Genomic DNA, 22783 nt, shown 5'->3' with positions numbered 1-22783 from the left:
GAGAGCGCCCATCAAAGTAATTAAATCACCAATGGCCTACAGACCTCTTTCCAGGGAAGTCTGTTTTGTATTTTCTTGTCTGCCTTCTGTAATGAAATGAACTTCACAGTCTGTGTTTATATTAGGAACTCAAGACACACAGCACTAATGTCAATAATCAGGGAAGCCTCTACTTTCTGATTCTCTCTGACCAACTCATACTCATCATAGAGCTCAGGTTGGACAGACGGAAGATAGTATTTTAGAGTTATTTTGAGACTGAGTATGAAGAGATTATTTTACTGACCCCTTTTCTTGGAGGATGTGTTTGCTACATACAGATATATACAGATAAGAACACGTAAAACTTATAAGGAGGTCTAGAAACAAATGGAGAACATTTTAGCAGTATCTTATGTGTTATATCCCAAGCTATTATGATTTTATTGAAAAGATTTCACAAGGTATTAGACAAACCCGTTCTCTTGGCCCGCTGGATCAGCTTACAGAACGGGGCTCACCCTGGTCTCCTGCAATGTCATCGAGATGAACGGGAAATAATTGAGAGATACTGCAGACAGTAAAACCCAGCTGGGACTCACACATAAAACCCAGCACGACAGGGCTGAGGGATGGCGCTGGTTTCCTTCACACTAGGTTGTCTTCCCAGAAGGCTAACCAAGATGATCTGACGTGCCCGCTCTTGGAGAACTAGCCAAGTGTTCTAGAACATTCTGATTTCTTTTTAAAAAGACCTTACAGATACTGAAGTATGACAACACAGGACGATGTAAATTCAGTGGCTGATCGTCACCACAAGGCTGCAAGAAGGGCTCAGACCTTCCAGGAGAGATGTTTTGATGGACTGACAGCCTGAATTAAATAGCTTCCTAGCTGGAGAGGACTTTGGCTCCCCCTTACAAATAGGAAAGAAGCATCCTAATTATTCCTGTTTCCTAATGCCACAGCGGACAGTCTACCTTATTCCGCAGTTGAAGGCAGATGAGGGCAGGAAAACCAACCTTCCGGAGGGAGGCCTTCTCCCAGGTGTAAAGGAGGCTTTGCCCCGTGAGCTCTTATCGACACCTGGCAGGAGCCCCACTCAGGGGCCAGCTGGGCCCCAGCTATTTGGGGAAACCTGGAGCACTATTCAAGATCATCGTACCCACTAGGCCGCCTCTCAGGTAACTGCTTCTCTGGAGCACATGTAGGAATGAGGTGTAAACAGCCAAAACCATACCACGTGGGCCCACGGAAGCTGGTGCTCTCCTGGCCTGAGGGCAAGACTGTGCCTCTCCACACACTTGTCCTCATGGCGCAGGTAACCCCTCAGAGGGGAACAGGCTTTCTCGTGCTTTACCTCAATGCAAAGTATTAAAACAGCAAGGGCAGGAATGTCAAGGAAGTTCTTGAAAAGAGCGAAAGGGCCTTAATAAGCCTACTATCCAAATAAACAGTATGCAGGCTCCCTATCCTTTTTCAAGAAACACAGTTAGACATCTGGTTTCCAAACCAGAGTGAGCCAGAAAGAGCGAAGGAGTCGGTATTCGTGGGAGGACGTGGAGGAGTTTACGGGGTGATTTTTCATCGTGTGAAAACAGCCCCGTACAATACAGCCTCTAAGATGGAATCCCACGTTCTCTTAACAGGCTACAGTGTGATGGATACGTCCTAAAAACGTACCTTATGACTAAGGTAGTCCTGAGCCAGAGAGGGACGTGAAGCCCCCCATGGCTGTCATGGGGGACGCAGAATTTCCTGTGCACAACATCAGGGTGAATAAATATGCCTGGAGGTCACAAAAGCCAGCAACCTGCAGACAGACAGAACTAGATCTGCAATAGGGCAACAGGAAATGTGGTCTACTGAACCCCCCTTGCTCAGGGGGGCTGTTGGCAGGTGGCCCCAGAGCCACCCTCGAACCTCATCCACTTCTGGTGAGCAAAGGGCCACGAGGCCTGACCGGGTCCCCTGCTTTCTCCATGTTCCCCAAGATACACGGCCTTCTGTTTGTCCAGACCCTTGCAGCACATCAGCCTCCGCACTGTCCAAGAGGCCGAAGCGGTCATTGGACGGGAGACACTTCATTCACCACTGTATGAAGTCATTACCCGGCGGGGAGAAGCACAGCACGGTTTCAGCTATGTGTAGACTCTGTGTATGTCGGATTATAACAGGTGGCAAATGGGGCAAACTGCCCTCTCTCGGAGGGGCAAACCCCAGATGTTTGGAGCCTCTCCATGAGGTCGGGAGGGAGGACAGGGAGAGGCAGGAGTCCTCGGCTGACACCGCCTGAGTCCCCAAACCTGCCAGAGCAGGCCCTTCCTTCAGGGACCAGCCCTGCATCTGGGCCCGGATCTCCCCAATACGGGTATGAATTTCTGCCTGTCAACTGAATTGCCGTCCGCACACCCACAAGACCCAGGCTCCCTCAGTAAAGCCTGGGGATGTCCAGCATCGTTATGAACCGTGGTTGGGGCACTGGCTCTGGCCGCCTCCCTACCAGCTGCTCTCTGCTTTGCAGGCGGATTCCTCTAGAGGAGGTCCCCGAAGAGGAGGACGAGTGTTCAGCCTGGCTCCACAAACTCTACCAGGAGAAGGTCAGTGCAGCGGGGTGGCTGTGCGGGATCCCAGGACCTGTTTCGAGGTGCAGCTGTGGGTGCACTGTGGGGGCCCTGGGATCCGATGGTGGCAACACCCCAGTTAGCAGCCACGCTGGGGCTGATGCTCTACTTGGCGGGGGGGGAAGACCATAGCAAGATGGGTTTTAAGGGGGCTTCATGGGAAGGATGATGGGTGTAGTGGACAGAAAAGTGATGGCCCCCAACAGCCCGTGTCTACTTAGCAAAAGTAGCCTCTGGTTCTTGGGGGGTAGAGTTCTTTCAGCGATGCGGATGATCCCGATGGCCTCGGACCTACAATGTGGCGGCCTGTAGGGTCTCAAAACCGCGAGCACAGGCAAGATGGAGGCTTGCAAGACTCCGCCTCTGCTGGGTTTGCTCTGGCCCCGTGCCCCCCACTTCCTGGCTGTGCTCTAGCTCTTCAGCAGCCCCCCAGGCCCCTCCGCCGCACACACACCTTCTTTCCTTCCTCTGAGCAGGGCCTTACCTTTCATTGGGTTCTCTCCTCAGACACGTGCAGGGGGCAGAGGGAGTCGCATTCTTAGGGCCCTAACTGCTTGATCTTATGAAGGAGAAAAGGTTAGCGCCCACCTAGTGAGGAAGGTGTTTTTTTGACCACGTCTCGCTGCCCATAGAGACTTATTTCTGATTCATCATGCATTTTAAGGCCAAACCAGCCTAGAATCGAGTACACAGAGTAGGATACTGACTTCCTGGTGCTGAATTCCATAAATACAGACCGGTTGGCAGGTGCTGTCTTTTTCTCCCCACTCCGCTAGGGAAGATAATCACACGGAACTTTATGGGCTGTCTGCTCCAGTTGGATAAGCATTCTAATCCTTCCTTTGAGAATGTGTTTTGGCCCCAAAGACCCCCAGATTACCACCATCAGATTAAGTAGAGACTTCTTACAAATATGCTGTTTGGGGATCAAGATCCTGATACTCTCACAGCAAGAAGTCACTCCTGTGTTCCCCAAAAGTCACTTTTGCAGAACTTGCCATTTTGGGGTCATTTCTGGACGGGTATAGGGATAGGCATCCAGTCTCCTCTTCCAAACAGCACACAGGGACCTGTCACAGAGCGGGGACCGTGCAGCCCCCCCAGCCTCGGAGATTCACCCCGTAGGTCCGGGGGGGCCTAGAAATGCGTATTTCTCAGAGGCCGCCTCAGACACATGGCCTGTGGGCCCATGCTCGGAAACGTACTGCGGATGCTTTTAAACGGGGTTCCCAGTTAGGAAGGTTCTGTGCTGCTGCAGGCCTGGGCCTGACAGAAACACGCAAACGATATATATTCTTTTCCTCTGGTTTCACGCACGGGGTGGCATTTTTCCTTGTGCTGTTTTCTGGTTTAATCCTCTGGGCGGTATACAACATGTCACTATTAGCGAGAAGAAAAATGCGCTAAGGCCTCGGAAAGGAATGCTTTCGTAAAGAACCACACAAACAAATCTAACAAACGCGGGCCTCAAACCCACCAAAGCAAAGGAGGTTTTTCTCCATGGGCCCGTTCTCTGCTGTGCTGAGGCGGGAGACTGGTGGCCATTGTGTGACCCGAACCACTTGGGCGTTCAGCGAAGAAACACCTCTCCTTCCTGATGAGGTCTCTCCAGAGGCTTTTCTCTAAACTACATATGCATTAAAATGATAGGGTTCAGTTTGGAAGGGGTTCTCAAAACGATCATCTGGTGCAAAGAAACTGAGGTTCAGAGAATGACATGCCCAGCTCCCATCTCCCTACGGGCCACGTCTATGAACAGACCTGGGAGGCTGGCCTTTTCCCCAGAGAGGCCACCTGAGCAGTGAGCAGGAGGGGTCAGCGGTGCCTCCAAGAGGAACTGTGAACAGACGGGGAGGAACCCCAGCATCCTGTCGTTTCTGTGGCAGCCCTGTCCCCTCAGAAGCCTCGATGGGCCTGGGACTTTGTGTACCAGAAATCCCGGTGCCCCACCACGCTTGCCAAAGTGGGGTTCTGTGTTAAGCGTCACCTTTCAGATGTATGGTGTTGAAAGACAATTCTGCTGACGTTGAGCTTTGGACTTCAGGGCAGCAATTCTCTGGCTTTGCTTTCACGGACAAGTAAAGTGTCTGCAAAGTGTGGGAGGGGGTGCTGGGCGGCCAAACAGGGACGTGGCAATGTTTCATTCTGTTCAGGCAGGAACATAAAAAGAAATCCACTATCTACCACTGCCATTTTAATACTCTCAAGTAGGAAGGGCATCATCTCTGAAAACGGGGCCATCCTTTAAGTGGAACAGATTTAGCGTTTAGAAAAGGCACAACGCTGATGACCTGTCAGCATCCAGGACCGCCGCTGGCTGCAGGGTGGGGGCTTCGGGAAACCACCCGTGACCTCACATGATCTCTTTGGGGACAACGGCAGTGCCCAAATCGCTTTTCCCCTGAGCCATCATGGTTACCCCATGGTATGGTTTGAACCAATTCTGACTTTTCATTTCTGACTTGTTACTTCCTTACTCCCCTGGCCGGCAGTCTGAAGTCTGCCGAAGGGATGAGGAATTAGCCATTAATGGTGCACGCTGAAAAGCGGGTGAAGGAAGCGGCGTCCGAGCTGTCCTGTGGGTGTGGAGGGTCCACGGGGGCCGCGGTTGGGAGCTGCTCTGTGTGGGGTGCAGAAGCCAGCAGGAAATGCTTCAAGCACAAGGACGAAGGGTTTTCCACGCTGGCGATGGCTTCTGCATGGACCCCGAGGGCATTGCTCCTTGGAGTGGCGGCAGGATCTCCGGCTGGGCCCCGTGGTGCAGTCCTTTGCACACAACACGCTCGGGCCTGAGGTCTGCCTGCACGGGGAGCGCTGTCCTCTGAAGGGTCCCTCCTGCCCTGGCCCGCTGACAGAGGAGCCAGCTCTGACCTCCTGTCCCTCTCTTTCTTTCCCTGCTCTTCCCTCTTCCCCTCCCTCCCTCCTTTCTCCCCCAGGGACTTAGCAAAGACATTTTATTTTGCGGAGCCAGCCGGTCCAGCTCTTTGAGGACGGCCTGGCCTTTGGTGCCGTGTCTCGGGGCTTCGGTTATGTGCTGCAGACTCTGAGCACTCAGGGGTTTGTCCTTTGTTGGGAGCATCTCCCCCTTTAGACTTCGGGGTTGAGATTTCTTTCTGGAAACAAACTCCCCTTTCACTAAATACGTTCCCCAATTCCAACTTACCCTATGCCACGCAATGCTAACAGATGGCAACAAAAAATGGAAGCATCATTAACCCCGGCCATCTCCCCGTGGGGCAGACTTGATTACAAAGGACGTGACATGGCCGGGAGGGGCCAGGAACGTCCTGCTGCTGGAGCGGACATCGGGCCCCGGCCAGGCGCTCCCTGTCCCACCCTGCAGGTCACAGAGCCACAGTGACGCCCCTGGAAGGCCAGCAAGGGCTACGGCACCAGTCCCTGGGGGGCAGTGAGGGGTCTTGGGGAGAGATTCAGTTTTCTAAGCAAAACAGAGAAAAAGAAAACTCTGGAGTGAATGAGTTCGGACCCCTAGGAAAGGGGGTGCTTTTTCCTCTTGCTGGAGGCACAAATAACTTTTGGCTTTAGCGAGTATCTTTCTGGCCCGAGACGGGAAAAGCAGACAGGTTCCCCGAAGAAACATCACAGTAGACGGGTACCTATCAAAACTCTTAAGCAAGAGAATTAAAAAAAAAAAAAAAAAAGGCCCGTTTTTAAAATGGGGAGTTTGATGGTATGTAAATGACACCTCAATAAAGCTGTTTTTTAAAGGCCCGGAAGTACGCCCTCCCGTCTCAGTCCCGTCAGGCTTCTATGTCAAAGGGCCAGAGACCGGGTGGCCTGTAAATCTCACGGGCTCGGGGGCCAGATCAGGAGCCTGAGAGTGTCCCGAGCCCAGCACACCAGGGATTAGGCTTCCACATGGAGATTCCGGGGGGACACAAGCATTCAGCCCGGAGCACCCCCCTTACCGAGTTATTGGGCTCCTGTTATTGTACCCTGGGATGAGAAAAATCACCCAGGTTCATGGCCGGCCTTGGCAAAGTGAGGGGCCGTCGCTCTGGGCACTGGACAGGTCACTGTCGCTTCCCCAGAGGTTGTCTGCGTCAGCCACAGGCTCTGGGGACTCATTTTAATAATGACTCTCCGTGGTGACAAAAGCATATTACTCAGTACATCCTGACTGGGGAAAAAAGAGAAGTATGGTCTCTTTTAGAGATTGCTCTCTCAGGCTGTTAAAGGGAGAAGTTGGGCACCTCGGGTGTAAGTTCCAGGTAGGTGGAAGCTCGTTTTCCAGGAAACTCGACTCTTTGGACAACTGGAACACCACCAGGCTCTGACGGGGGCCCCACGTGACCCAGAGATGGGTTTTGTTCAGCGTGCACGCTGTCAGCCCCCAGGATGCTTTCAGGATATTTTAGTTTGTTGCTGATACTTAGAAGCGGGCAAAGTCCCCGTGGCTGCCAGTCGCCAGCCCCCATGCCACACGGTGCCCAGGGACGGTGCTGCTATCCTGGTGTGGGTCTCTCTGGCCCTGTTGCCTGTCGCCTGGCCCCGTGGTGTCACTCACTCCCATGGCCACCAAGCAGCACCTGGGGTCTCCCGGGAGCCGCTGGAGGGTGCTCGCTGCGCAGGCCCGGCCTCGGGGCTCCCTGGTGCGCCCCATGCCCGACCGAGACCCCTGCAGGCTCCTCGGTGACACACACACACACACACACTCAGGGACAGGCGGTCCCCTCATCCACGGTCCCAGTCAGCAGCGGCCGCTGGTGGTCCAGAAGCCGGGGTATCTGCAGACAAGGGGGGCCTCCTGTATTTAATCTCAGGTCGGGCACCGATGAGAGAAGCTGCTCCAACCTGTCAGGTCAGGGGCCTGCTGACCACCCGGCTGTCTCGACAGTCACTTCACAGGGCTGCTGGGCAGTGCCATGCTGTCGTGGGTTAGGTGCAAGAGGGCGAGCTCATGGCTCTGCCCGAGGCTCAGGGTTCTTCTAGTCTGTTCTGCGGGCGTTCACTGAGGGCAGGTTCGGTGTCTCGTTCGTTCTCCACTGGCCTGTTCTGGGGGGCGGGCAGTACCGCCCCTCTTGCCGACCGGAAGCTGGGCCGCAGAGGCTGGCCACCCGACCAGAGGCAGGTAAGTACCGAGGAGCCGACTAGGATGGCCCCGGGCTGGCCTGGCACCAAAGCTCGAGCTCCTACGCCTGGGCTAGAGGCAGAGCTGTGACGTCCCGCCTCTGTGTCACTGTGGGAAGGGGACGCCAAATTCAGTGCTGGGAAGACCCCTCAGGCGCCTGCAAGATGCCACTGGGGTGGTGCTGCGGCCCCCACCCCAGTTCTGCTGAGCTCACAGCAGCGCCCGGTGCCCCGGGAAGGGCCTGCACGAGCGCGGTGTCATGCACGAGCAAAGTGCCTCAGGGTCGCCTCTCTGTCCCCAGGATGCCTTCCAGGAGGAGTACTACAGGACGGGCACCTTCCCAGAGACAGCCATGGTGCCCCCCCGGCGGCCCTGGACGCTCATCAACTGGTTGTTCTGGGCCTCCCTACTGCTCTACCCTTTCTTCCGGTTCCTCATCAACATGATCAGCAGCGGGTCTTCCCTAACCCTGGCCAGCTTCGCCCTCGTCTTCTTTGTGGGTAAGCAGAGAGCAAGAGCCCTGCCCCAGCCATGCTGCCGTGAGGAGCATCTGACCGGGGGACAGGGGGAGGCAGAAGGGCGGGTACAGTCGTGCCAGGTGTCGCAGCGTCTAGGAACAGGAAGCACAGCCTGCAGACGGACAGGGAAAACTAGCTTGCAGGACTCACGGTCAAACACACCCAGAATCCCAGGCCTGGAGGAATTCACCTGTGGTTGCTCCCCCTGGGGCTCGGCGAGGCAGCAGCGACCGCTCAGCTCTGCTCACTCTCATCATTCCTTCCTTCGGGGCCCAGCAGCACTGGGCAAAGGCTCCTGGCCATTCAGAGCAGGTCCCGGCCCCTCTGGGGAAGTGCGAGTGCTTCTAGAAGGCGGTTGCCACTTGCCCGGCATCGAATAGAAAGGTCTGGGAGCAGCCTTGCATTAATCCACACCGACTTCGTTGACCAGGCGTTTCAGACTACTTTGGTCTCTTCACAGCCCCAGGGTTCCCTGCACACTGCCACTGGTCTTTGAAGTGAGGCAGCCGGCGGGGGGGAACTTGGTAGGATTCCCTGGGAGGGGCAGCCCCATTTCACGGCCAGCCCCTCTGAAATGTACCCTTCCCTGGAGTCTGAGGAGGAAGTGTCCTCCTTTGAGACTCTGGAAAGCACGGGCAGAGTGTGCCCTGCCTTCCTGAGACCAAGAGGACATGGCATGGAGTCAAAGCATGCAGTGATCTGTGTGCTTGTTTCAAATGGACGTAGCTCAGTTATTCCAGCAAAAGACACAGGTGCTGACTGAATGCTCAGAAGACGCCAACACACAGAAGTGCATAAAACTGGAAGTGTCTCAGGACAGAATTCCCCTTTGAGCTTACGCCCCAGAGATGAATCATCATTAACAGTTTGGTGCACCTTCTTCTGGACTCAGACATATATGCATAAATACACAGATGGACTGTCCCTAGTGCAGTTTTCACCTAATAAATTGTGGCCACCTGCACACCTCACAACACACAAAACCTAGCTCCTTCTTTTGGATCAAGCCAACCAATTCTAGACTGTTTGCAATAGGCAAGTTGGCTGCTATTCTTGAAGTAGATCCTACTGTCACCTTTTTTAAAATGAAAAATGTATTTTAATGCTGAAAATTAAAATACTACCTGCCCTGTGTAGAAAAAAAGAGGGTGCAGGAGAAAACCCGTTTCTAACAATTTAACTCCCCCAACACAGGCCAGAGGACTCCCCCGCCCAGGGCTGCTATGTGCTGGCCAGGTGCCAGGAGCTGCGGTTGTCAGGGTCCCCGGAGGGAGGGGAGCAGACTGAGCCTATCCGCCTTCAGTGGGGCTCCTTGGTGATGAAGGTGTGCAGTGCATGCCCAAACGGGGGCCGGACACCCTTCCCACGGAACGGGGTCTCCGGGAGCTCGGAGGAGCTGACTGCCCTGAGCCCACAGACCAGTGCCTCATCTGCTGTGAGCCTCACTACACTCTGCCCGGGATGTCGGTATTTGGGTCTCGTTCCCCTTCCCAGGCCTCTGAGCAATGGAGCCGATGTCTTTCGCACCCCTTGGTTCTCCACAGTGTCATCCCCGCCGCCGCATGGTGGCTCTAGTATTGGGACAGGCCTTCCTAGAACTGCCCGTTTGTAACCGGCCCAGGGACACCCGGGCCTCGTCGGGCCGGGCTGCGCTCGCCCGTCAGCTCCACGTGAGTCTGAGGGACGGTTCGCAGACCACAATGCTTGTGCACGCGGAGATTTCAGTTATCAGCCATTTATCCACTCTGAAATGTGTATTATGTGCTTGGTGCTGGGCTCCTCAGGGGACTCAGACGTGCTCCCTGCCCTGAAGGACCTCACCGAGTCTGCCGTGTCCGAGACAGCAGCTTCGACTGCAGCGTGTGACCTCGGCCCTGTTGTCCAGCTTCCTGGTGGCTCTGCCGGGCTCACGAGGGTCCCTCCTGGTCTCTGTTTGGGCCCATTCCGCTGGGAGCCAGGGGCTTTTCCCCGTTCACAGCTCTCTTACCCCAAGAGCAGAGCTGGGCACTACATAGACATTTGGGCTCTTGCACTCTCCAGGTTCCTGGTAGGTTATCCAGCTTCGCTGTAGGGTGTTTTATTAAGTTCCTGCCCTGCATTTGCAAAAGCATCCTCTTTGCCTTGGGGGCCAGTATAACAAGCAGAGGAATTCTGTAAGCCTCGTGTACAGTGGAGTGTGGCTTAGCAACCTCGAAGGGTTGAAGGATTAAAACCCACCAGCAGAACAGCCTCGCTGTTTGTTTTAATGTCACTTAGTCTGACGCCCATGCTCCAGGAGAACTCCAGCAGGATTATGCCCTGGGCCCCAAGTTAGCCGGCGAGATCTCAGCTGCTGCTTGAGGTCTGCCGACAGCCGGCCTCCCCGCATTCTCCCCGGCATAGTCCCCCGGGGGCTCCTAACTCCCCGCGCTTCCCATTTCTGCAGCTTCTATGGGAGTTCGATGGATGATTGGTGTGACAGAAATCGACAAGGGCTCTGCCTACGGCAACATCGACAGCAAGCAGAAACGGAGCAACTGACCCCAGACACATGAGCGCCCGGAGGGGCCCTTGGGGACTGGTGGACGCTGCCAGCCATCCTTAGTGGGACCCGGGGACGAAGCGGGGTGAGCCCCTGCTGGGAAGGCAGTTTGGTCTCCATGCCAGATGGGGAGGAAGATGTTCTTAAATCTTTTATCCCCCCATAATGCTTAAGTGGGTTTTGATTTTCTTTTTGAGTGTGAGTGTGTGTGTGTGCGTGTAAGGGAAAGGATACATATAAGTCAGAATGATGTGCGGTTGAGTGTGAGCCTTATTTTGTCATCATTCAGAGGGGATCTGAGGCACAGGGGGAGGGCAGGGATGGGGAACAGAGGGTTCCCCTTCATTCTTTGGTGCTGAGTTTTCTGTACTGGATTGCGAAAGAGTGAAAGGCGCTTTAGGTAAGATGACTAAATTATGCCTCCAAAAAAACAAACTGTTTGGCTCCCTGTGCTATGTGTTTCCACAGACTGCTCCATCCTCCCGCTCCGCCCTCTGCCGTTGTTCTGGGGTTCTGGAAGGCAGTGACCCAGCAGCGCTGCCCGGAGGGAGCGGGGTGGACTCAGGACACGGGGGGCGGGGTGCTGGATGGGGCCCCCCGGCCACAGACACAGGTGCAGGAACCTGGGGGGGGGGCGGTTAAGGGATACGGCAGGTGCTGGGGGACGAGCTGAGCACGTCTGTCGGACGTAGTGAGAGGCCCTGTAAGGCAGCTTTGGTTTTCTCAATCTGCCGGCAATGGAGCCTCCCTGGCCCACGTCTTGAAGGGGTGGGCAATTCCCTGAAGAACCTGAACGGAAAAATAAAGGGCAGGCATCTTGCAGCCATTTGAGAAATGACTTTAAGTGCACTGCTTATCTCAGGAGCAGGTAGAACCTGGGTCCCCCAAACCAATACAGGCTCGTGCAGGAGCCAAGGTACTCCTCTGAGCAGGGTCAGACCGGAGTAAACACCGGCGTATGAGGACCCCCTGGGCATCCACTCTTCTTCCGGGAGCCCAGACTCTCACACCACGAAAGAGGGCTGCTCCTTGACACGCGAGGCCTTCTTTGGAGTAAGGACCACATGCTGGACCTCTGCAAACTGTGCCAGTCCAAAGGGGCCACATGCACAACATGAAAGACAAGCAGCAATATCTCTGGCGGAAAACATTTAGCTACGGGACACGCTGTCCTCTCAGGCCAAGGCACTGATGGCATTCACACTGGTGGGGATTTAGGGGCACACGAGGTAAGCAGAAGGCTTTCTCCCTGTGCACAGCTACACGCTGCTGGGACAGAGTTCTTCGTCGCTATGCTCACAGAAGAAGGGACAAACTTCCATCCAAAAGTTGGGCATAAACTATTCAGAATCACGTTTTTAGAGGGTTTGCTCATTTACTCACCAAGGGTTTCCCAAGCACAATGGAACTAGGTAAGCCAGGGAGTTCGGAGAACACCCGAGAGAAGCTCTCTCTGCTGAAGGGATAATAACGTATCATTGACAAGAACTGCAGAAGCGAACAGAGAAACAGATTCTGGCTTAGCTGTGGGAAGGGAGTTTCGGTGAGGCCAGAGCCTGAGCTGACATTTGCAAGCATCCCTGAGAGCAGGGGTGATGAGCCCATGCATTTGCTCACCCTGCGTCAGGCCACAGGTGGGTTTCAAACAGTCTTCCCCCAGAGCAAAAAGGACGGAGATTCGTGGGCAGGAGCACGGGGATGACCACTGCAGGCCCTGGGCGCAGCTCAGGCGTCTGTACCCACGTTCCCGTATGTCCGCCTGCACCTGGATGTGGGGACTGCTCTGCGCCAGGGACTCCTCGCTCCGCAGCAGAGCCGAGCAAGGCAGTCAGGGGGGTCAGTCCTGGCCGCAGCTGCGTGCCCCCCCCCACCCCCCCACCGCCCCGGCACTCTGCAGCTCACTCGTGGTCTAAGCCCTTGGGTGAGCCATCTTACCTCAAGAGTCCCAGTTTCCCCATTTGTAAAATGAGGGCGATCATACCTGCCTCCTGGGTTGTTTCAAGGGTAAAATGAGGCCGTGTATGTGAAGACGCTTTACGAATCCTGAAGCACTAAACACAGAAGGGATGAGAGAGTAGAAAGCTGCCTCCCTGCTGCAACTTCGCAAAATGCTCAGGAACAACCCTGAGGTGTCCAAAAATATGTCACTCCCCCCATGAATATAGTGATCGAGCGCTAGTAACATATACCCAGCCTTGGCCCTAGAACCTAACACGCGAGCAAAGGCAGGCTGCTCACCAGCGCTGTGGGTCCAGGTCGGAGGAAGGCAGGCAAAATACTCCCCTGGGAAAAGAACTCATCAGCGCTCCTCACAACTGCCTAGGTCGCAAGAGAATGTGGTAGTCTGGGGACGCATCCTGCCATCTTTTCAGCTGTCTGGCCCTCCCACGAAGAAGCAATTTGTTAGGAGGTGTGGGCAGCTGGTCTTCCTTCTGCCCCTGTTCCCGTAATGGCAGAGATGAGCATGGTGCCCTGGAGAGACCCAGCGCTGGACCCCCTAACCCTCCCAGGATATAGATTTCGTACAGAATTAAAGCCCCATGGAGGTTAAGCCACCTGTAGTGAGTGTTAGTCCCTGGAGGTGCGTCATGGGCAAAGAGCTTCGTGTCCTAACACTTCCATCTCATGGTAGCTTGGGTCAGCCCTGCTCAGAGCCAGCTCGGAGATCCGACGTAAAAGAGAAAAATCATCTTCCTGCACTCTGGAGAGCGATGGCCACTTTCCAGACTTCCCTAAAGCTTTGAGGCAGGGAGTCTGATGCACTTGTAGGAAACCAAGCCCCCAGAGTGACTTTCTTTACTAAAAACACCAGCCATCCAAAACGCAGCTTGCAGCTGGGCAAGTGGACCGATTCGGTGACTGCTGAGTGGACAGGAGTTACCGTGGAGGACGAACTAACACACTCTGTGAGTTAGTCTCTCACCTTGTTTCCTTTTTTTTTTCGAGAGAACACAACCTTTCTCCTGTGATCACATAGTAGTACTGGAGTTATCTCTTTTTTTTTTTTTAAAAAGATTTTATTTATTTATTTGACAGAGAGAGACACAGCGAGAGAGGGAACACAAGCAGGGGGAGTGGGAGAGGGAGAAGCAGGCTCCCCGCCGAGCAGGGAGCTCAATGCGGGGCTCGATCCCAGGGCCCCGGGATCATGACCTGAGCCGAAGGCAGACGCTTAACGACTGAGCCACCCTGGCGCCCCTGGAGTTATCTCTTGACTGCTGTATTCTCTAAATAAATGCATGCAAAACCTTGTACAAGTAGCTACTGGTGTTTAAAAATTACACACATTAATCTTTTTCTAATATGCCTGTAAGTGGATCTGAACGACAGTGATTTAGATGTAAAATCCAACGATAATCAGCCAGGAAGGGTGATGTAGGAAGGGATGACGTGACAGTCACCAAAAGGGGCCCCGGCAGCTTCTGGGTTCTCTCCTGATGGAGCCGAACAGTGGTCCGGCTCGCCCCCATGCAAGACAGATTCGGCTTTGCTGAGGCTTTAGGACTTACTCATAAATATGGACAAAAGGGAAAATTCTGCAGGGTACCTGTTCCCTGCTCAACACGAGGTTTCACCCAGCTTGCCCCAAAGCACTGCTCAGACCATCCACGTATTTGCTAGGCTCAAGTGAGAAGAACAAATACCGGGGCCCGCCAGTTTCCGGAGCGACCACAGGAGGAATGTCAGTGCCGTGTGAGCTGCTGCCTGTGTTGAAAAGACCACAGGGACCGGGCGGCCAGGGACACCGGCAGGGTGAGTCCCGGGTTCCGGGGCCTCGGGTCCCGCAGGCTGTCCCGTTGGGTGGCCAGTGTTCCCCTCCTTTCACAAGTGTGTCTTACAGCCTTAACCGAAACGGTGCTCACGCTCTGCTTGCGGAGAATGAGGGGCGGCAAGGATGAGGCTCTGGCCGGCGGGCTGCTCATACAGCTGCCTCTTGTTCTCATAAATGCTCTTCCTCCAAACAAAAACGGTTCTAAAGTCTCCTGTTGGAATGAGACACGGGGACTGCCTCGGCTGGGAAAGGACTTCCAGGTTTGGGGGCAAAAGCTGGCTCTCCCTGTGGGCTCAGTGCCATGCCACAAGGGTGTCCTTCCTCTCGGCCCCCTAGGAGACAGGCTGTAGCTGCTGCATTTGTGAAATGGGAAGGCTCTTTTTTTTTTTTTTTTTTTTAAGATTTTATTTATTTATTTGACAGAGAGAGACACAGCGAGAGAGGGAACACAAGCAGGGGGAGCGGGAGAGGGAGAAGCAGGCTTCCCGCCGAGCAGGGAGCCCGATGTGGGGCTCGATCCCAGGACCCTGGGATCACGACCCGAGCCGAAGGCAGTCGCTTAACGACTGAGCCACCCAGGCGCCCCAAATGGGAAGGCTCTTAAGACAAATGACTTCGGGTCGACACATTGGCCTGTGCAGCAGCCACCCCCCCTCCCCCCAGGGTCAAGACTCAAGGTCGTCTGCTGCCTTTGCCAAGCAATCACTCAGGGCTGCCAGGCCGGCCGCCGAAGCCCCTCGTGTTGGGTTCTTCCCCACCCACAGAAAGACACGGCAGCTGTGCACGTACACGACTGGCTGCATTTCCTAAAAGCATCTTCAGAGATTTAATCAAAAAAACATTTTAAAACAATTTTTTTTTTTTATTTTTTTTTGCCAGGATGAATGAGGCTCAACTTACTTCCTTGATCAACATGCTAGACAAGAGGGCAAGTCCCTTTTCAGGGCCAGCCCCTCCGCCCTCCGAAAGGAGCCCAGGGGAAGGCTCGGTCAGCACCGAGCGCCCCAAGCAGCACAGCGCCTGACCCATCAACCAGGAATGAGCGAGTATCCCAATCTCTAACGCACTCCTGCCACCCTGCCTTGGGGTTTGAGTATTTCCAGAGTTTCCACAAATGTGAACGAAAACCAACCACTTCAGATGTTTCAAGGCTGTCTGTCCTAACACAACGGTCCTGCAGACTTGAGGGGACAGTAGAGGACCAAGCACATATTCCTGCTTCTCTTGACCCATGACATTCTATCCCCCTTCGCAGCCTTTGTCACGGACAGGTAATGTGTCTGAAACAGAGTATGAGAAGCTTCTGAATAGTTAGCGTAGGTCTCCTTCTCAGAGCGGCACCTCGGCGGGGCAGGGCTGGGCTCCGAGCCCCTCCGGGTACCGAGTCCCCAGGCGCTCAGGGGAGGCCGACAAAGTGAACGGAGCACCGACTTAGGCGCTTCAGTAACTGAAATGGCCCTGTCTTCTCTTGATGCCCTTTCCTAAAGTAAAAATAAGAACCTTTCTTAAGTGCAATTAGGCCAAAATAAAATCCAGAATGTTATACACAGTCAGTATGTTGAAGTTTCAGAGTTAGCAGCAAAAAAAGCAAAGCTTTTCTCCAGGAAAGGATAAGCAGTTCCAACCGAGTCAGTCTTCAGCCCCTGCAGCCTTGTCCTGTTTTAATATTAAGGTTCTGAATTGTTTGAAAAGCATTTATTAAGCACCTTTAGATCTTTTCAGTATCTAGAAAAGTTTCCTAGGGCTGTGTGAGTAAAGCATTCCACTGGGTAAGACTCATGATTTTTACTTTTATCACTTCTTTTTCCAAACAAAAGCACAGTCTTGATTTACATGTTGAAGGAACTAGATATTTTTGAAATTTCTGGCATTTCTGTTCTGTTGAATTTTAAGGGAAGAAGCAGTACAAAGTTAGGATTGCTAAATAATAATCCCCTTGAATTTGAAAAATGAATTAAATGACACAAATTGCACTCTTTCTTAAAGTTTGTAGTCTTTAGCCAGATGGTTCCCAGAGGTCTCAGGGAATTAGCAGAAGTCACCAATGGAGTTTCAGGATGCCATTCCATCTGTATGTTTGCAAATGAGGAGGAAGGAAAGCAGTGGAGAATATTGACAAAGTTGATGAACTAGTACAGGGTGGCTCGGACTTTTAAAGTTTATACAAAATAACATCACAAAACTACAGAACCCCACACCCTGCCAGGATAGGCCAGGTCTACAATGAGCTAGCTAAGCGCATCTGAGGCAAAAAGGCCAAGGCTCCCTGAGCTGCCTGCGGACAACAGGGACAGTGGGGGGTGGAGTAGAGACTCACACTTTTTTGTCCTGTCCACAGTTGTAGTTAGGGAATGAATTCCTTCAAGTGCACAGTGAACCCTATCGATCTCATACACAAAAATTAACTAAAAATAGATGAATAGATGAATCTAAATGTAAGAGCTGAAACTATAAAACTCTTCGAAGAAAACGTAAATGTGAATCCTCGTGACCTTGGGTCAGGTAATGTTTTCTTAGATATGATCTAAAGAGCATATGCAATAAAGAACAAGTTAATAAGCAAGACTTCAAAATTAAAAACTTTTGTGCTTCAAAAGACACCCTTAAGAAAGTGAAAAAAGACAAGACACAGACCGAGAGAAAAAAACTAGATCATATCCCTGGTAAAGGACTTGTATCCAAAACCGTATAAAAATCTCTTATAATTCAATAAGAAGACAAACAACCCAATTAAAAGATGGGCAACAGACTTGAACAGACATCTCACCAAAGAGAAATAAATGGCCAACACACACAAGAAACAATGTTCACCATCATGAGCGAAATGCAGATCAAAACCACAGTGAGCTACCATCTCACGTAGATTGGCCACCATCAAAAAGACAGGGACAAGCCCCAGGGGAGACTGTGGACAGGCGAGAACCCTCACATGGCGCTGCTGGGAATGCAGGACAGTGCAGCCACTGGAAACCATTTGGCAGGTTCTTAAAATATTGAACATGGATTTGCCACATGACCCAGAAGTCCCACTCCCAAGAGAGACGAAAACACCTGGCCACACAAAGACTTGCTTATGAATGTTCAGAGCAGCATGATGCATCATAAACAAAAAATGGAACCAGGAGATGAAGAAAGAAAATGTGTGGCATCTCTGCACACTGGAGCGTTCAGCAGTACAAAGGAATAAAGTACGTAGCGAGGAACACATATGTACAAAGGAATAAAGTCCCAATGTGTGCTACAACGTGGACAGACCTCAGAAATACCATGCCAAGTGAAAGATGCCAGATAGCAAAGACCACATACGGTGAAATTCTACTTAAATGAAATGTGCAGAATAGGCGAATCTAGAGAGACAGAGGTGGTCAGGGGTCGCCCAAGGCCAGGGGCAGGGGTGGGGACCGACTGCAGATGGACACGGGGCTTCCTTCCAGCAGGATGTCCTCAGGCGGACCGGGAAGGACAGCCGCACAACTACACTGACGATCACTGAACGGACACGTCCGGGACTGTGTGAATCGCACCCCAAAAAGCTGTTTGAAAGGACTGAGAGCTTAACAAAATTCTCAGTGTCTACACATCCCTTAACTTCTTGGAGAGGATCTAGTGCCCTGGAGGGAAGGTGAGTGCGTCGTGCCTGAGAGATTCCTCACCCGGAGGCAGCTGCTAGGGGTCAGGAGGGAGTCTGTAAGCTTCTCAAAAGAGTTCAGGAAGCTCTAAGGTCAATCTTTTAAAAATTTAATAGCGAAAAGAAGCTAAAGAACACCATCAATGACATATACCTTGGGCTATTTTAGAAAACTGCTGAAACGCTGACATGCTGAAAAAGATGCTTCCTTGTCAAGACGTCATTCAGCCGCACTTAACACTGACCTCGCACTGGCGCGTCCTGGTTTAAAGGTCAACGGCCTCCAGCACGTAGTAACAAGGCTTCTCTACTCTCCCCCGGCCTCCTCTGCCGGCGGACCGTAAGAGACTCTAAAGGGGCCTCCGGCATCTGCGGTGGCCCTTCCGTTAGCCCCTCGGGCTTCTCAGCAAGGAGATCCTCCATCCTGCGGGGCCCCCAACCCAGGGCTCACCTCTAGCGCGTCTGGTTGCGCCCCCTTCTGTACAGGAACCCGTGAATGGAGTGGCGGACCTCGGTCTCAGATAATGTGTTGGCTCTGAAGCTGATAGCCAGTAGAAGACAATATAACTGGGCTTTCCTAAAATAAACCATTTATTGAAAAAAGAACCTTTTTCTTAAATTTCATTAATCAGCCTTTGCATAACAAACCTGTGGCTTGCCAACAACAACAAAAAGGTAAGGTTTCACAGTCAGTGCACTCGACAAACAAGAGTTTCACAACAAGGCCCAGGACACCTGATAACACTACAACTGCTTTTGAACCCAGGAAGGTCAAAATACTACGCTGACGTCACAGTTCTCAGTCCCACGAGAAGCAGGTGACAGAGCGACGGTCCGTGGACAGTAGTAATGGCACTTAACATGCAGCGTCTTTACCTCGTGGACCCGTCACTCGGAAGGGCCCCGGGCCACGTCAAACAAACAGGAGCAGCAGGAGAAGTGACGCCTGTCACCTGTGCAGCCTTCAGTCTTGGAAGGTTAAAAAGGCTTATACTGCTTCTCAGCACAGTCTTTATGTAAATATTACATACAGTAGTGATTACGAGAACTCTCCGAGCACACACACTACCAGGCCGCGGACCGACGAGCTTCATTCTTCATCCGTGCAGACCTGCGAGAGAGGCAGGAGAGAGCTGAAGCCCATGGGCGGCAGGCACACGACTTACAGGTTAAGTCACCGCCGCCTCGAGGACCCCGGCTCGGAGCCGGCCCGACGGCAGGCTCAGCTCGTGCAGCTGGTGACGTTGGCCAACTGGCCACTGAGGGCACCTTGCAGAACGCATCTGTACAGTATCGAGTTGACACAAACTGTCTCAACAAAGAAACGACTGTGTTTTTAATTACAAATCCCTGGTATCTACATAGCAAATCCAGCTACTGGTTCCTTAATTCCACTCACCCCGCTCTCCTCACCTTCCCTCCCCCCGTCAGGGGCTCCCCTGCAGGGCCCTTTCAGCGAAGCTTTCCCAGGGTTCCCTTCTCACCACATTTCTCCTCGGAGTACTCTCCCAACAATGTGCTGTCTTCTGGATCCGCATCCGTGCCCTGTTCAATCCCAGGTGTGAGCCCTCGTTACCTACATGCCCGTCTGAAATCCCGAAGCAGACGTTCCAAGCACGCCTCAACCATAATATACCGAAGAGGAAACCACGGCCTCCCTGCCCCGACCGTCAGCCAGCTGCCTCTGCACCCCTCCTGGCCGACGGGGTCTCTAACCTGGGGACCCAAGCCGGGGCCTGGAAGCAGTGCTAGACCCCTCCCCTTACTCGCCTTTCTCATCCCATCAGCTATTCAGTCGTGGCCATTTTAACCCCCTAAATATCACTTATAACTCGCCCCTAACCTCCCATGCCCAGCCCACTAGCTGTAGCAGCAACTTCCTAACCACTATGCCTCCAGAAGGATCATTCTAAAACATCATTTAATCGTGTCATGCTTATCATAAAACTGAAACTCCTTCATGGGGCTCCTGTTCACTTTTGCAGCCTTACCTTTGACCATTTTCCACATCCTGTGATCCATCTACACACAGTTCCTCAACCGTCTCACCCTCGTTAGCCTGCCGTACCCACACCTCCCTGCCCGGCCTACCCACACCCTCCCAAACAGCTCAGGCATCTCATTCCAGAGAAAGCAACAACGGCTGAGATCGCCTGGCTGGATGAAATCGCTCTTCGCAGTGACCCGACAGCATGGCGTACATGCCCTCATCCCAGCTCGGAACACAATGCTTCGTCACTACTGAGCCCTACACTCTCAGGAGTAGAAACTATGTCTTCCACCCAGTCCCATTTAAAATTCCATGTAACAGTCCCAAGTGTACCATAAGCACACCAGGATGGATCAAGCAGAGAACCTCAATGAACATTTACTGGAAAAAAAAAAAAAAAAAAAAAGATACAAAATTTCCTGGCATAATACATTTAGCTCCTTTCCATTTCAGATAATAGATACAGATATTTTATATCTAAGTTTCCAAATTTCCTTCAGTGCCAGATACAAACAGAACTCAAACATTCAAACATGAAAAAGACTACACAGCTATCTGCCCAACCTTGACGAAGGAATGGTCGAGGAGCTGGCTGGCCGTCCACCTCATCCTGGGCTCACTTTCAAGGCAGTGAGAAAGGAAGTCCTTTCCTTCCGGGCTTAATCTTTCAGGGATCGGTGGCTTGTGCCCCATTCCCACTTTATACATAATCTGAAAGTTGTGTTCATATTCATGCCAAGGTCTCTAAAAAAAAAAAGGGGGGGGAAAGCAGGTTTAATGGCCATAAAAAAATGAAACTGCCCAATCTTTTCAGGCATCTCAATGTTAATAAATACCCAGAGACCAGCAAGCTTTTACTCACAGGGCTAATTAGTATTTTACGCTTGCAGGCCACATAATCTCTGCCACAGCACCTCAATTCCCCTCCTGTGGGCCTGACTGCAGCCACAGAAGATACATAAATGGATGGGTGTGACTGAATGCCAGTAAAACCTTATTTACAAAACCAGCTGGTCAGCACAGTCTGCCTACCCCATCTGGATGTTCTATTAGTCCAGCGTTATCTAGAAGCCACCATCATGCAAATAAAAAATGTAATACATAAAATGATACTAAAATGTCAACAAAACATATAAAACTCAACAGTTCTCTCAGAGGGACATCACTACGCCACCCTGTTGAATAATGAACATCAATTCCTAAAAGCGCAAAGCTCTGGTTATATTACACATCATAAAACATAAGAATAAAATGCTATTTCGTTCAGCAGTCACAAGGTATAATACATATATTACTAATAACACTTGAGAGGTTTCTTACATTTTCTGCTTTGTAAGTGATACCACTATACACACATACAACAGTCCCTTTATACATCTGTATAGCTGTTCATTAGCAGTATTTTCATCAAAAGATACACTTTTGGAATTTTCAGATAGGCAATCATACAGAACATTCTTGTGCTCTATCTAGCCATCCTCCCCTCCCTCTCCTGGAGCCGCTGCCAACAGCTGACCCTCCTCCTGCCTCCTTCTGCCTCGCCCGGAACGCCATGTGGTTGGAATCACACTGCATGCATGTGGCGCTTCCAGATTAGCTTCTTTCCCGTCGGCAGTATGCTATTACAGTTCCTCCACGTCGTCCTCTGGGCTGCACGGCTCATTTCTTGTCACTGCTGCAGAATACCCCGTTGTCTGGATTAGCAGTTTGCTCATCCGTTCACCTACGGAAGGACACCTTGTTGCCTCCAAGGCTGGCAATCATGAGTCACGTTGCAGTCGCGTGCTAGTGTTTGAGTGGACAGAAGTTTCTAGTTTCCCGTCTCTTTCTGTAGCGTCTTGCTTCTCCATGTTTTCACTTGAGCTTCCTACATTTTTTATTCACTCGCCTAAGAGTTCTCTAAGTCATAAATCTTACAAGTATTTGGTTCCTAGTTTGTCACTTGTCTTCACATTACTGTATCTTTTGATAGGTCGCATCTTTTATATTTAGTCACGTTTTCTAGTTAGCAGAAAATGTGTCCATGGTATTTATAATAGCTAATAAAACCATAATTACAGCTCTGTTCCTGTGAAGTGCCCTCCGGGAGTTTCTCCTCCAGGTGTGGGCTCTGCTTACCTTGCCTGTCACCATCTCTATGACGACACACCCCAGACTCCAGATGTCCGCGGCACGCCCATGGCCTTCTCCTTTTGCGCGAGTGATGACCTCAGGAGCCATGTATGCTTTAAAAGTCACAGATATGGTGATAGAAATGGGTTATAAACACAGCACCCCACAGTAATAGAGCCAAGCAAGAAATTATGATTGTGTAGTACTCCACATAAATGAAACAACTAATTTGTTGGGGCCGGGGGGCAGAGAGGACGTTCTCCAAGTTACGTAATAGGAAACATTGAAACTAACAGACATTTCAAATAAATTTTCTGAATGGACATTTTAGGGGCTGAATTATTACCTAAAGGACAATTTTTGAATGGCAAATCTTCAGATAAACTGTATTCACAGTAAAATATGAAATTTAATGTGCAAAAAAAGATGTAAAATTCCATGACACTGAACAATCAAAACAAATAATCACCACGTAGACAAGTCCCTTTTTAAAGGCACAATAAAGCAGACTGGTGGGGAGCCTGCCAGGCGTGGGCTTGGCTGCGCG

The 22783-nt window shown here is 51.9% G+C and overlaps 2 protein-coding genes across 14 annotated transcripts in view; one reads left to right on the top strand and one right to left on the bottom strand.

The window, feature by feature from the left end:
• Positions 1-11169, top strand: part of AGPAT4 (1-acylglycerol-3-phosphate O-acyltransferase 4) — a 118511-nt gene extending 107342 nt beyond the window's left edge. For all 9 annotated transcript variants that reach the window (XM_031029204.2, XM_081829278.1, XM_081829270.1 and 6 more), the window contains 3 exons: positions 2504-2579; positions 7997-8195; positions 10639-11169. In XM_031029204.2, coding sequence (XP_030885064.1) covers positions 2504-2579; positions 7997-8195; positions 10639-10733 — 370 coding nt within the window. In that variant the 3' untranslated portion in view covers positions 10734-11169. The remainder of the gene's footprint in view (positions 1-2503; positions 2580-7996; positions 8196-10638) is intronic.
• Positions 11170-14884: 3715 nt separating this feature from the next.
• The window catches only part of MAP3K4 (mitogen-activated protein kinase kinase kinase 4), a 94027-nt gene continuing 86128 nt past the window's right edge, over positions 14885-22783 (bottom strand). For 4 of the 5 annotated variants that reach the window (XM_006734278.3, XM_006734279.2, XM_031029205.2 and 1 more), the window contains 3 exons: positions 22243-22349; positions 20689-20868; positions 14885-19245 (listed from right to left, as the gene is read on the bottom strand). In XM_006734278.3, coding sequence (XP_006734341.1) covers positions 19225-19245; positions 20689-20868; positions 22243-22349 — 308 coding nt within the window. In that variant the 3' untranslated portion in view covers positions 14885-19224. The remainder of the gene's footprint in view (positions 19246-20688; positions 20869-22242; positions 22350-22783) is intronic. The other variant, XR_014148048.1, reaches the window with a different exon arrangement.

Source organism: Leptonychotes weddellii, chromosome 8 (assembly GCF_054177405.1).
Source record: "Leptonychotes weddellii isolate Sample4059 chromosome 8, ASM5417740v2, whole genome shotgun sequence".
Classification (NCBI taxonomy): Eukaryota; Metazoa; Chordata; class Mammalia; order Carnivora; family Phocidae; genus Leptonychotes; species Leptonychotes weddellii.
This window is presented reverse-complemented; position numbering and strand designations above follow the sequence as displayed.